Source organism: Crocodylus siamensis, chromosome 4 (assembly GCF_052110815.1).
Source record: "Crocodylus siamensis isolate JL-2025a chromosome 4, ASM5211081v1, whole genome shotgun sequence".
Classification (NCBI taxonomy): Eukaryota; Metazoa; Chordata; order Crocodylia; family Crocodylidae; genus Crocodylus; species Crocodylus siamensis.
In genome coordinates, this window is record NC_143398.1 from 681,908 (window position 1) to 694,863 (window position 12,956).

Sequence of the window (12,956 nt, forward strand, 5' to 3'; positions counted from 1 at the left end):
CAGGGTGAGGTTGAAGGTCCCATCTGGGTTCCTCTGGGGGCTGGAGCGGGTGGAGCCCTCCAGGATCTGCCCGTCTCTCAGCCATGCCACGTCCACCTTCTCGGGGAAGAACCGCCTCACGTGGCATAGGAGGGAGGTCTCAGCATCGGGCACGACTGGTTTTCTCAGGATGGAGATGGTCGGGGCAGCTAGAAAACAGAGTCAGTGCGCTGTGTGCACCCCAGGGTGGGGCATGTGTCCTTCCACCACCAGGCTGGCACTGGCCCACTGAGGCCATGTGAGGCCTGGGCCCCGTGGGAGCCCTGATGCTGAAGGGACAGACCCCCAGGCAGGCATCGCTGCCGTCAGGACAGCACTGCCCGTGCCAGCGCTGTACACCAGGCCGTCTGCCCATTGCGTAAGGCTTCCCACTGCTCCTGGGGCGAGGCCAGTGGCCCTGCCTGTGGCTGGTGCTGGACATGACCACAGGAGAGTCCCCTGGGGCCTGAAGAGCATTGCTCATTCACCACCTCACTTACACATGGTTCACGTTTTGTCTCCCCCACTCACCCGCCCACCCCTGGTCCCAACCCAGCCACAGTCATGGTGTGGCCCCTCTCTGGTCCTCACCGAGCAGGCGCAGGATGGTCTCCCCCCGGTGCTCCTCTGTCCTGTACCGCACAACACACCGGTACGAGCCCCCATCGGGCACGGTCACCACGTCGAGCGACAGGGAAGCGTTTCCGCTCTCCAGCTCCTTCTCCGACGGCAGGCGGGCTCCAGGCTCTGCATGGCTCTTGCTCTGGTTGTACCAGGATAGCTTCTGGTCCCAGAAATACCACGTCACCTGCAGGGCGTCCAGGGCCACCGGCCCCCCGACATCGAACCGGCACTGCAGCAGGGCCCCTGAGCCCAGGCGGGCCTTGGTGGAGGCCGCCGTGGTCACCTGCAGCTGGGAACCTGCCCGGGGGAGAGGGAGCAGCCGTGAGACCCCGCGGGCTGGGCTGGCGCAGGGGGGAGGCTGCCCAGGGCTGCACGGCCCGCTGCGGGGACCGGGTGCAGGGAGATGCGGGCTGGGGGGGCTGCTGCGCTCGGGGCGACGCGACTTCCCCCTCCCACACCCGCACGTTCCTCCCACAGGGCATGGCCAGGCTGCCCCAGGGCTGCACACCCCCCCAGCCCCCGGCCCCCCCCACACCCGCGCCGGGGAGCAGGGACTGGGACTTACCGTGTGGGGCAGGGAAGAGGGGAGACAGGAGCAGGGCCAGGGGAAGCAGCAGGCGGGCCAGGCGCTGCATGCAGGGCTGCATCTTTTCTTGCATCCTGCCAGAGTCCTTGTTCCTGGAGGAAATATGGATCCCAGGCAGCTGGTCCCTGCTTTCGGTTTCGCTTGGGAAGGGCCGGGCCCCAGGCGGGAGTCAACAGGAAAAGGCGCCATCCTGTGCGAGGAGCTGAAATGGGCCTGGGACGGGGCCAGGCCGAGCTCTTGCCCTTCCCCGCAGCCCGCGGCGCTGAGGAGCGGAGGGGAGAGTCATCCCGGGGCTTCCCCTGCCCTGTGTGGGGCTCTGGGGATCCCGGCCCCGCTCCCTGCCCGGGGTGCTCCCAGGGCCCCCGACAGCCAGACCCGCAGCCCCGGGCAGGGGCAGGGGCAGGCGCACAGCAGGAGGGGCCGTGCGCGCTCGGGGTCGGGTCCATCAGCTCCTCCAGGTCTGTGTGTCCCGGGACCCCCGGGCACCGCAGAGGGGGTGTCCCCTGCTCCTGCTGGTCCCACTCCCCTCCGTGCTCTTGTACAGCCCGCGTGTGACACGGCCGCCCTGGGCAGCACCAGAGGCAAACACGGGCCACCGGGATTTCTGCTCCAGGCGTGTTCACGAGGCGGCACCGGCTGCCCCTGCACCGGGGCTGGACACGGCCACTGCAGCCCGGCCCTGCCCCTCGCCCCAGCAGAGCAGGGGTCGCACTCACCTGCTGCCCCCAGGACGAGCAGAGGCCGGAGCAGGCCCCCGAGGCGGGGGGCCCAGGCCTCCCTCCGTCCCCCCACAGCCGCCATCTCCTCTCCTGCGAGGCGGCGTGGGTCCCTGGGCCGTGGCTTTGTACTTTCACCTCACCCGTTTCCCAGGGAGGGGCCGGGGGCAGGGCGAGGTGCAGAGTGAAAGCCGGTGTCTTGGGGTTGGTTGTTTGCGTGGCTGTCCCTGGGGAAGCAGGGGTTAGTAGGGTGGTTTTGTTGTGCCAGGCCACGGCGCGGGGCTGGATGCCGAGGGCTGCGTGTGGCCTGGCCCCAGGCTCCTGTGGCGGTGGCCGTGCGGCGGGAGCCGGGGGCACCGGGCGCGGGGGGAGCTGCCCGGGTGAGCGGAGCCGGGGTGCCCGGGCCGGGCGGGTGCTGCGGGAGCCGGGGCGGACGAGGGAGGCACTGCCAGGGCCAGGCTGGGCAGAGACGCGCACGCAGCCCTGGGCACGGGGCCGCCCGGCTCTGGCTGTGGCAGGGCAAGGAGCGCGGGGGCCGGGGTGCGGGGGCGAGTTGGTTCAAGGCCCCTGCATTTTTCTACGGTCCACCGATGCCAGCTCTACCCGCTCGTCCGCCACACGATACATCACAGCACCCTCGCGGCCCGCCAGCACGCCGCCTGGCAGGAGTACTTCGGTGAGGGCGAGGCCGCCGGGCCCCGGTGGCAGAGCCTGTGCTCCCACCTCATCCCCAGAGCCACTGGGGCCGTCGCGACAGGCGTGTGGCTGGCCCACTTCGAACCAGTCCCCGACCAGTGCCCGTTGTGTCTCGAGAGGGGCCGTGCCGGGCGTGCTGCGTGAACGCCACAGCGGGGGGCACTGCCTCTGTGGCGGCGGGGGCGCCAGGCCTCCACACACCGCCTCTGTGACCCGCGGGGGACAGCAGCGCGTCCTGCGCAGACGTGCGGAGCGGCGGCTGGGCCCGACAAGCCGCGGCAGCCCCAGCGGGCGTTAGTCCCTGTGCGGGCTGTGTCAGATCGAGGAGCGGGTCAGCAGAGCCCTGCTGCGCTCCTCGCGTGTGCGCGGCGCAGGAGCCGGCGAAGGAGAAAGCTGCACGTGCATTTCAGCTGCCGGCAGGTGCGGGAACAAAGGGCTAAATATGGCTCCTACGAGGAACTTGTAACAGGCACAGAAGAGACGTCCTGTACGCGACCAGCTCTTCCCCCAACAAACACCCCAGGTGTAGGGGTTCAAATGTCTGAGCCCTTCGACGTGTGTCTGGAGTTTGAAAACAAACCTCCACCTGCACAAGCCACTGCAAATATGACCCCTGACTGATGGGTCTGGCACTGCCCGTGTGAATCCGGTGCTTTGTTAACCTTGTCCAGGCTATACTGTGGTCCCCCAGGCTGAATACACTGGTGTACTCCAGTAGCGCCACGTCACACGCTGCAGGCTGACTGTCTGTGGTGTCCAGAGGAAACAGCCTGCAAGGAACAGGAGCGGTCAGGAAAGTCCCTGGTGACCTGGGATTGTTTTAGGAAGTCAGTTCCCAACGAGGCGTCTTGCAGTCTCTCGTTGTGACCCCAGTCGCCGCGGTCCAGGCGGGCCCCCGCTGCCACGTCTGTTTGGGCCCCGACTTTCCAGGGCTTGGTGGAGGTTGTCCGTCCCACCCTTGCGGTTCTGCGTAGTCTCCGTTACTGCTGGAGGGCTGACAGCTCTGGGGGCAGGGTGTGCGCTGCCGGCTCCTCTTCTCCACTATGGACGTGCGCTCTGGCCTCATGGCCTTTGGGACTTAGGCCCCGCAGCCTCGCTGCCAGCTGCAAGTTAGTGGCAAGTGCATGGCCGCCTCCAGGCTCTGGGGTCTTCCCAGCCAAAGCTGAGCCTTTACCGCCCCACTGCAGGCGTGTTGGAGGAAATGGTCCCAGGCCAGTGTGTCGTGTACGTCTGAGCTAAATGGTGGGAAGGACTTTAAGGCCAATTGCCTGAGTGCCAGGCCAAAGGCCTGGGCTGACTCATCGGGTGCCTTTGCTCATGTACTGTGATTTCATTTGATGTCAAGCTGAACTGCGAAAACTCCTTTTGCGTTTTGGGATTCCATCAAAAATCCCCCTGTGGCATGAGCTGAAGCCCAGCAGGATCTGCAGCGGGTTCGAAAGCTTCCCGGGTCTGCCCGCGGCCCTGAGCGCATCCAACCAGCGCTGCCTGGGCAGGAGGTACCCGCAGCCCTGCACGCCCTGCGTGAGTCCGACACCGGGGACATCCGGGCACAGAGGAGGTCTCCCGTAAGGCCCGGGCCCGGTATTCCTGGTGAGGCTGGAGGCCACCTGTGGCGGACTGGTGCAGACCGTGTGAGGTGCGCGGTGCGCGCAAGGGGACGAGGAGTCAGCCCAGGGCCCCCGCGGTCTCCACACGGGCTAGACGACGCCTGGAGAGGATAGCCATGGATAGCCTGGGCCCCCTGCGCGCTATACCACACGGACACACGTATGTCTGAATAGTAGCTGCCGGTTTGTCCAAGCGGGGGGAGCCTCTCCTCTCCCTGCTCAGGGGCCCAGACGGTGTGGAAGATTGTTGTCGAGCGATTCGTGTGCTCTCTCTGCACACGCGGTTGACATGCTATCCTCTCCGATTCAAAGCCAGACACCATGGGAAGAGGTACTCCCGTGTCTCACGATGGCCTGCCGGCACAGTGTGCGGTCGTCCACAGGCTACGCGCTAGGGCTGTGCGAGTGTTTGATCCCGCTTCGGATCCAGACCCACTTCAGATGCTTCGGCGTCCGAATCGGCACTTCTGGATCGAAGCGGGATCCCAGTAATGGTGTCCGGAGCGGGTCGGGGGCATCCAAAGCGCTTCGGAGCCACTTTAGCCATTTTGAGGCAATTAGAAAGGGAGGGGGAGGGGGAGCGTGAGGGGAAATACAGCGTCTGTAGGTAGCCAATGAGAAGGGGTTCTCCCCGGCTGCCTTTCCAATGGCAGCGTCTGCGGGGTGGGACTAAAAAAAGTATAAAAGCCCTCGTGTTTCCAGCCCTGCCGTGCCTCTTGCAGCTCCTTCCCTGTCGGCGCCTGCGCGAGAGGAGCGACTGACTCCTGCCTCCTGCTTTTTCATGCTATAAAGGAGTGGTTAGGGTTTAGCTTAGCTTCGTTTAGTTTGCTTAGCTATGCAATTCAATTATTAGTAGTATTACAATTCCATATATTTCTTTGAATTATTTTTTGGGAACTTGTTTTGGAAACTTTGCAAAAAGATGGCTGTGTTTTCCCAGCCAGTGTTATCTGTCACTGTGCAGGGAGGCACAGACTGCTTGCACACACACACACACACACACACACACACACACACACACAGACCCAGGAATATAGAAAAAAAATCACAGCAGAAGAAGACAGACAGTTATTTCCAGAAGAGCAAGACACAGATAATGTATCGAGACATGGGAAGACATGCAAGTAATTTCATTCACATCACAAGATAGACAATAGAGTGAGAGCCAGGAAGAAAAAATACAAATAATTTCATTCTCAGCACAAGATAGACACAGATATTCATAGAAGAATGAGACAGATGGATATACAGAAGGATTCTCTCACACACACACACACACACACACACACACACACACACACAGAGACCTTTTGCAGCACAGGAAAGATCAATATGCAGCGTGCGGGAAAGGCAGGTGCCAGGGCTTCTGGCAGGGCAGGGAGAGGGGGTACGGGGAGAGCTAGAGCTGCAAGCCCCCCCGTCCCAAACACAGACGCATCCTCTTCCCGAGCCCCCACGACACCGGTGCTGCCGGCAGAAGCAGGCGGTGGGAGCAGTGTCTGCACCTGACGTCCCTGCCCCTGCACCTGCCCCACCTCCGCTCGGTCCAGAAGTGGGCACCAGGGGTGGCATCGCCGTCTTCGCCACCCCACTGTCATCTCCCAGCGTGAGCCTCCCCCTGCCAGAGGAGGAGCTGGAGCAGGAGCTGGAGCCAGGGACGCTGAGCGCGCTGGCTGAAGCAATTCTGGGGGCTGAGAGGGAATGAGAGTTTGTGCTCCACATCCCTCACGTTCCCCCTAGACCCAGGTCTCCTCCGCAAAGCAGCACCTCGGAGGAGGCTGAGGGTGTGGAGGCAAGTGGCTGGGCTGAGGCAGCTCCTCCTGCTGTTGAGCCTCAGCCTGCTGGGAAAGGGAAAAAAGCAGGATCCTTGCCCTCAACCCAGAAGCGGGACGGTAGTGTAGTGTGGTATCATTTTGCCGTGGCAGATGACCCCAGGTTTGCCATCTGCCAGCACTGCTGTAGGCACACGAGCCGTGACAAGGACGTGAGACACTTCTCCACCACGGCCATGCTGCTGCATCTGAGGGGCAGCATCCCCGTGCCCTTCTTCCTGCTGCTCAGCCTGGCGCCGGTGCGAGTGTACCAGAAGGGCCGTCTCCTGCTCGCTCCAAAGCCTCCTTACCCCCAAAGCAGAGGCAGGCCACCCTGGACCAGTGGGGGAAAGGTGGACAGAAAGGGAGGCGCGTTCCCAAGGCAAGCAAGATCACCCAGAGCATCGGGGAGATGCTTGCTGTGGATAGCCAGCCCTTCTCCCTCGTTGAACACCCAGGGTTCAGGTGGCTCGCAGCACTTCTGGCCCCACTTTACAAAGTGCCCACATGCACCACCTCTAGCAGGGCGGTGGTGCCCTCCCTGTATGGGGCATGCAGGGAGTACTTGAGGGAGGAGCTGCGCAAGGCAGGGCCGCAGGTAGCCTTGCACTTCACCTCCGAGACCTAGAGCAGCCGGGGCGGCGATCACACCTTCCTCTCCCTCGCGGGGCACCGGTGCACTCAGCCAGGCCCTCGGTGGGCTCTGCTGCAAGCCGAGGTGCTGGATGAGTCCCACACGGCAAGGGAGATCGTGGGGGCAATGAACCAAAGGGTGCAGGGGTGGCTCGTTGGGCAGGCCAAGCTTGAGGCAGAAAGCCACCTTGGTTTCTCCCCAAAATCTCTGCCCTGTGACAATGTGAATAAATCTCTGTGCTGTGACCATTTCATTAGGATGGGCCCAGCACAGAGGAGTCACACCTCAGCCTGTCTCTTTAGGTACCCTGAGCTGGATGCAGTCCTGGGCGGGGGGGGACCTGCCCCCTCTGCCCACGGGACTGGTACCCGGGTAAGGGGCATCTACCTGGGGGGCTGGAGTCTGCCCGGCAACTGGTGATGTAGTTCAAATTGGTTGGCTGACAGCCAACCGGAGCTGGCCTCCACTGGACCAGGTGAATGAGGTCACAGGGGGTATATAAGTTAAGACTGCCCAGGAGGAGGGGGCAGCAGTCATGCGGGGGACTCAGAGGAGCTTGACGATCTGAAACTGGCTCTCTCCCCCAAAACTCACAAGCTAGAAATGGCCTGACTCTACAGGGGATTTCACCAGCCTCTGGATGAAGCGTGTGAGGAAGCTACTCCATCTGATTAGAGATCTAGCTGGCAGTTGCTCAGATGCGTGATCAAAAGGCTCCTCAGCCAGACTGTTTGCTCTTTAGGATTTCTAGGATATCTTCTACCCTACTTTCACCCTACCCCTGTAATCAATACGGTCCTCCTTTGTGACAAGTGTGGGAGACTTATTGAGGGGTGGGTCTAAATTATGCCTAAGAGACCCCTTAGGTCTGCGGACTAAGGGAGACTATATGTTTTGCCCTCGGACTTGGGGAAGTGCCCCAAATGCCTGTACCGGGTCGAGTACCCGTCGGACATTAGACCTGTGTTTCCCCGAGGACACAGGGCCGAGGCAGTCCCTTCTCGGGGTGGTGGGGGCGACGTTACCCCCAGACTAGCGACTGTGCTCCGGGAGAGGGGTTGGCCGAGTGTGAGGCGCCCCGGGGAGGCGCTCGGAGCCTGGCAGGGGGTCGGGTGCAGGGGGGTGGGCGGCTCAGCGCAGGAGCGCCCCCTACTGGCCTGCCACAGGCACCACTTGTGACTCTGGGCCATGACATGAGCCCATGTTCCCCTCCAGGCGGAGAGTGCTTGGTGTCATCCCCTTCCCTCCTGAGGTGACTGAGGGGATTTCATAGATTTCATAGACATCAGGGCTGGAAGGGACCTCGGGAGATCATCGAGTCCAGCCCCCGGCCCAAAGGGCAGGAAGTCAGCTGGGGCCACAGGATCCCAGCAAGATAAGCATCCAATTTGCTCTTGAAGGTGTTCGATGTAGGTGCTTGAACACCTCTGGTGTCAGGCCGTTCCAGACCTTGGGGGCTCGGACAGTAAAGAAATTCTTCCTTGTGTCCAGCCTGAAATGGTCTCGCAGGACTTTATGACCGTTTGACCTCGTCATCCCTTGGGGCGCTCTGGTGAACAGACGTTCCCCCAGATCCTGGCGGTCACCCCTGATAAACTTATAGGCAGCCACCAGATCACCCCTGAGCCTACGCTTTTCCAGGCTGAAGAGCCCCATGGCTCTCAGCCTGTCGCCGTAAGATCTGTTTTCCTGACCTCTGATCATGCGCGTGGCTCTCCTCTGCACTCTCTCAAGCTTCTCCACATCCTTTTTGAATTGTGGAGCCCAAAACTGGACGCAGGACTTGAGGTGCAGGCTCACCAAGGCCGAGTACAAAGGGAGAATGACATCCCGGGATTTGCTTGAGAAGCATCTATGTCCTGGGGGTCCCACTCCGGTAACACCTGGACCTCCAACACCTGTGGCCTTAGTGGAGGGACAGTGGCGGGGTTAGCAATCCCCAGCTTCATCCCCCAGACAGAATCAGGCCCCAGCTGCACCCGGAGGTGGTGTCAGGGTGCTGGGCACTCACCCCACACCTGGATCTCTGGGGACACTCGCTCCTCCCTGATACATTCAGTGTCATGCATAAAGGCGCACCGGACCCGCGCCCCGTCGTCCTGCACCGTGGGGGTGAAGGTCAGGGAGGACGTGAGGCGGGTCCCGGCTCTCTCCTCTGTCACTCCCCAGCCCGGGGGGAGGGCGGGGATCAGCGGCTGGTGCTCGGGTCTCTCTTGGTCCCCAGCGCTCTTAGGCACCGTCCTGTCCTCGCTGTGGATCCTCTGCCACATCACGGCCACGTCCTCGGGGAACGTCCCCTCCATGGAGCAGCGCAGGGTCAGCTCCTGGCCCAGCAGGCACCGCGCCGGCACCTGCACCTCTGCGACCTTGTAGGAGACCGTCCAGCCTGGGGGCCAAGCAACCAACACACAGGACATGGGTCAGCCTGGGATCATTCTGGGGATGTGTCCAGGCTGAGCCATGGGCTGGGAACCACGGGATGAAACCTGCCTGGGGAGGAGCGGTTCCTCTTGTGGGAAAGGCCTCTTCACGGCAACGTGTCCCTACTCCCTCGTGGTTAACCTCCACGCTGTCTGCCCACCCCTTGCTCTCTGAAGTTGCAGCCAAACCGCATCTTCCTACTCTATCTTTTCCGATTTTCCTCAAGAATGAACGTGCTGTGCTGGCCCCTGCTCCAGCTCCGGTCAGGATCGCAGGGACAGCTCTGGCCATGGAGCCAGTCCGATCTGCTGCTGTGATGAGTAGTGGCAGGAGTGAGCGAGGCAGAGCTCAGCTCACAGCACCGCTCTGAAGGGAGCAGCCTTGCCAGGGACCCCCGAGTCGGCCCCCACCTGGACTCGCCTCCTGCCTCCGGCTGCAGGGGCAAGGCACGGGCAGGGCTGTGTCTCCCCTGCGGCTACCTCTGGGGTGTGGCCTGGCATCCTTTGTGCCCCAGCTCCTGGGCTCCTTACCAGTCGCTATCTGGAACAGGTAGCCCCACGGCAAGGCCCAGTCTGTCTGCATAAGGACGAGGCGCCGTGAAACCGTCCCCTGGTCTGGAGAGGTGGGACCAGCATGTCAGTGTGCAGCCCCTGTCCCAGGACATGAGAAAAACTCTCCTCCAGAGCCCCGTCTGGCCTGAGCCTCAGGGCCAGGCCACAAGTCTTGTGGGCGCCCTCCAAGATACAGTCTTGAGGCCTCTTGACGCAAGAAGCCAGCGGCAGCAGCGGAAGTCTGGGGAGTGGGGTGGCGGCGAGTGGCCACATGTGACGTGTGCATGGCTGCGGGGCCCTGTGGCTGCAGGTTCTTCAGGATGGGGTGGGCCGGACATGCTGCGTCCAGCTCCTGGCAGCCTCTACCGCGGGCGCCCCTTGCCCAGCCAGCGTGAGGTGCCTCCTGTCCCAGACAGCCGCCGGGAGGGCCTGGATTGAGGGGTCAGGCAGGGCTGGGGGTCACAGCCCCTCTGGGCTGGGCTGGGCGACAGGTGGGTCTGCTCCCCTATGAACCCACCATGACCAGGACCAGAGCAGGGCCCACGACAAGACCTCTTCCCCTACAACGGACACTGGACCTGTGCCACCCCCGACCACTTACCACCACTCCCCTCGATGGGGGTCTCCAGGGCGAGGTGTCCCACGCGGCAGATGTACTCTGCCCCCTTGTCCCCGGACGTCCAGCGGGTGAGTCTGGTCTCCTGCCAGGACAGCTGTGCCGGGCTCCACCCTCCACGCAGCCGAGTCCCGCAGGGTCACAGCAGTGGGCTCCCCCTTGCCCCTCCGCAGCCAGGTCACGCTCAGCTCCCCCGGGAAATGCCCCATGATGCAGCAGCTCAGGGTGACTCCCTTCCCCTTGGCCACAGACTCGGTCCGGGAGATTTCGGACACCTCCGGGGGCCGCAGGAGCCCTGGGGAAGGGAAGAGGCAGAGGCAGGGACAGGCCCCGTCAGGGGAGCCGCGGCCCCTCACACCCCACCCAGACCCAACACCCCTGCAGCGGGGCTGGGACCCCCGGACACGGCCCCTCCTCACCCGCGGCCCTCAGGCTGAGCTCTCTCTCGCTCGGGGGCTCTCCGGGGCCGTGCTGGACGCACACTCGCACGCGCAGCTCCGGCCGGGTCAGGCTCCGGCTGGGCACTCTCCAGACGCTCGTCGCGGTGAACGTGCCGTCCGCGTTCTTGTCTATCTGCGCGGGGTCTGCCCCCCAGCTCCCGGCCCCGTCCCAGCCCCACTGGATCGGGGGCACCTCCTGGGGGTAGAAGTTGTGGAGCTGGACAGCGAACGGCACCTTGTCGCGGGGGTCCCACTCGGGCAACACCTGGATCTCCGACACCTGCGGCCGGGCTGGGGAGACAGCGGGGGGGGGTTAGCAATCTCCAGCTCCATCCCCCTGACAGAATCAGGCCCAGGCTGCACCTGGAGGTGGCATCGGGGCGCTGGGCACTCACCCCACACCCGGATCGCCGGGGACACTCGTTCCTCTCGGATCCGTTTGCCCTCGTGGAGGAAGACGCACCGGACCCGCGCCCCGTCGTCCTGCACTGTGGGGGTGAAGGTCAGGGAGGACGTGAGGGGGGTCCCGGCTCTCTCCTCTGTCACTCCCCAGCCCGGGGGAGGGCGGGGATCAGTGGCTGGTGCTCGGGGCTCTCTTGGTCCCCAGCGCTCTCCGGCACCGTCCTGTCCTCACTGTGCATCCTCTCCCACGTCACGGTCACATCATAGTTTCATCGTTTCTAGGACCGGAAGGGACCTGAGCAGATCATCTAGTCCGACCCCCTGCCATGGCAGGAAAGAGTACGGGGGTCAAATGACCCCAGGAAGGTGTACATCCAGCCTCCTCTTAAAGACCCCCAGGGTAGGAGCCTGCACCACTTCTCTTGGAAGTTGGTTCCAGATCCTAGCCTCTCTGACCGTGAAGTCGCACCTCCTGATGTCTAGTCTGAATCTCCCCTCTGCCAGCTTGTGACCGTTATTCCTGGTCACTCCTGGCAGTGCTTGGGGGAACAGGGACTCCCCCAATGCCTGCTAGTCCCCCCTGACTAGTTTGTAACAGGCCACTAGATCCTCCCTCAGCCATCTCTTCCAGAGGCTGAACAGGTTCAGGTCCCATCGCCTCTCCTCGTAGGGCCTGCCCTGCTGTCCCCGATCATGTGAGTGGCCTCCTTGGGACCCTCTCCATGTTGTCCACATCCCTCCTGCAGTGTGGCGCCCAGAACTGGACGCAGTCCTCCAGCTGCGGCCTGACCAGTGCCGCACAGAGGGGGAGGATCACCTCCCTGGACCTGCTCGAGATGCATCTGTGGATGCACGACAAGGTGCGGTTGGCCTTCCTGACCGCGTCCCCACACTGCCGGCCCATGTTCATCTTGCAATCGATGATGACTCCAAGATCCTTTTCTGCCTCTGCACTGACGAGAAGGGAGTTCCCCAGCCTGTAGGTATGGTGCTCGTTCTTCCTCCCCAGGTGCAGCACCTTGCACTTGCGGGGTTGAATCCCATCCTATTCTCATCCGCCTACCCCTGTAACCTGTCTAGGTCTCATTGCAGCCTATTCCTTCCTTCTAGTGTGCCCACATCCCCCCACATCTTAGTGTCATCTGCGAATTTGAACAGGTGCTTTTTACCCCCTCGTCCAAATCACTGATGAAGATGTTGAACAGTGCGGGCCCGAGGACCGAGCCCTGCGGGACCCCACTGCCCACATCCCTCCAGGTCGAACATGACCCGTCCACCTCCGCTCTCTGAGTGCGGCCCTCCACCCAATTTGTGATCCGTCTGACTGTGATGCTACAGCCCCCCAGTTTCTTAATGAGAACAGAGTGACAGTGTCAAAGGCCTTCCGGAAGTCCAGGAAGACGATGTCCACTGCTCCCCCTGCGTCTAAGGATTTGGTGACCTGGTCCTAGAAGGCCACCAGGTTGGTCTGACAGGACCTGCCTCGAATGAACCCGTGTTGGTTGCCCCTGAGCATGATCTTCCCCCCGGCCCCTCGTGGACATGCGCCAGGATAATTCTCTCAAAAAGCTTGCCCAGGACCGAGGTAAAACGGACTGGCCTATAGTTCCCCGGGTCCTCCTTCCTCCCCTTTTTTGAAGATGGGAACCACGTTGGCCCTTTTCTGGTCCTCTGGCCCCACACCAGAGCCCCACGAGTGCTCGTACAGCCGTGCCAGGGGTCCCGGAATGACCGCAGCCAATCACCTCAGCACTCGGGGGTGGAGATCGTCTGGACCGGCTGATTTGAACACGTCCAGTCCCTCCAGATGTCCCCTGACTAGATCCGTCCT

The 12,956-nt window shown here is 62.8% G+C and overlaps 1 protein-coding gene across 1 annotated transcript in view; it reads right to left on the bottom strand.

Moving 5' to 3' along the window:
- Positions 1-12,956, bottom strand: part of LOC149865305 (uncharacterized) — a 136,889-nt gene that overhangs the window by 109,100 nt on the left and 14,833 nt on the right. The window contains exons 9-11 of the mRNA XM_090046310.1: positions 10,269-10,365; positions 9,647-9,730; positions 8,707-9,087 (exon numbers count right to left, since the gene is read on the bottom strand). Coding sequence (XP_089902436.1) covers positions 8,707-9,087; positions 9,647-9,730; positions 10,269-10,365 — 562 coding nt within the window. The remainder of the gene's footprint in view (positions 1-8,706; positions 9,088-9,646; positions 9,731-10,268; positions 10,366-12,956) is intronic.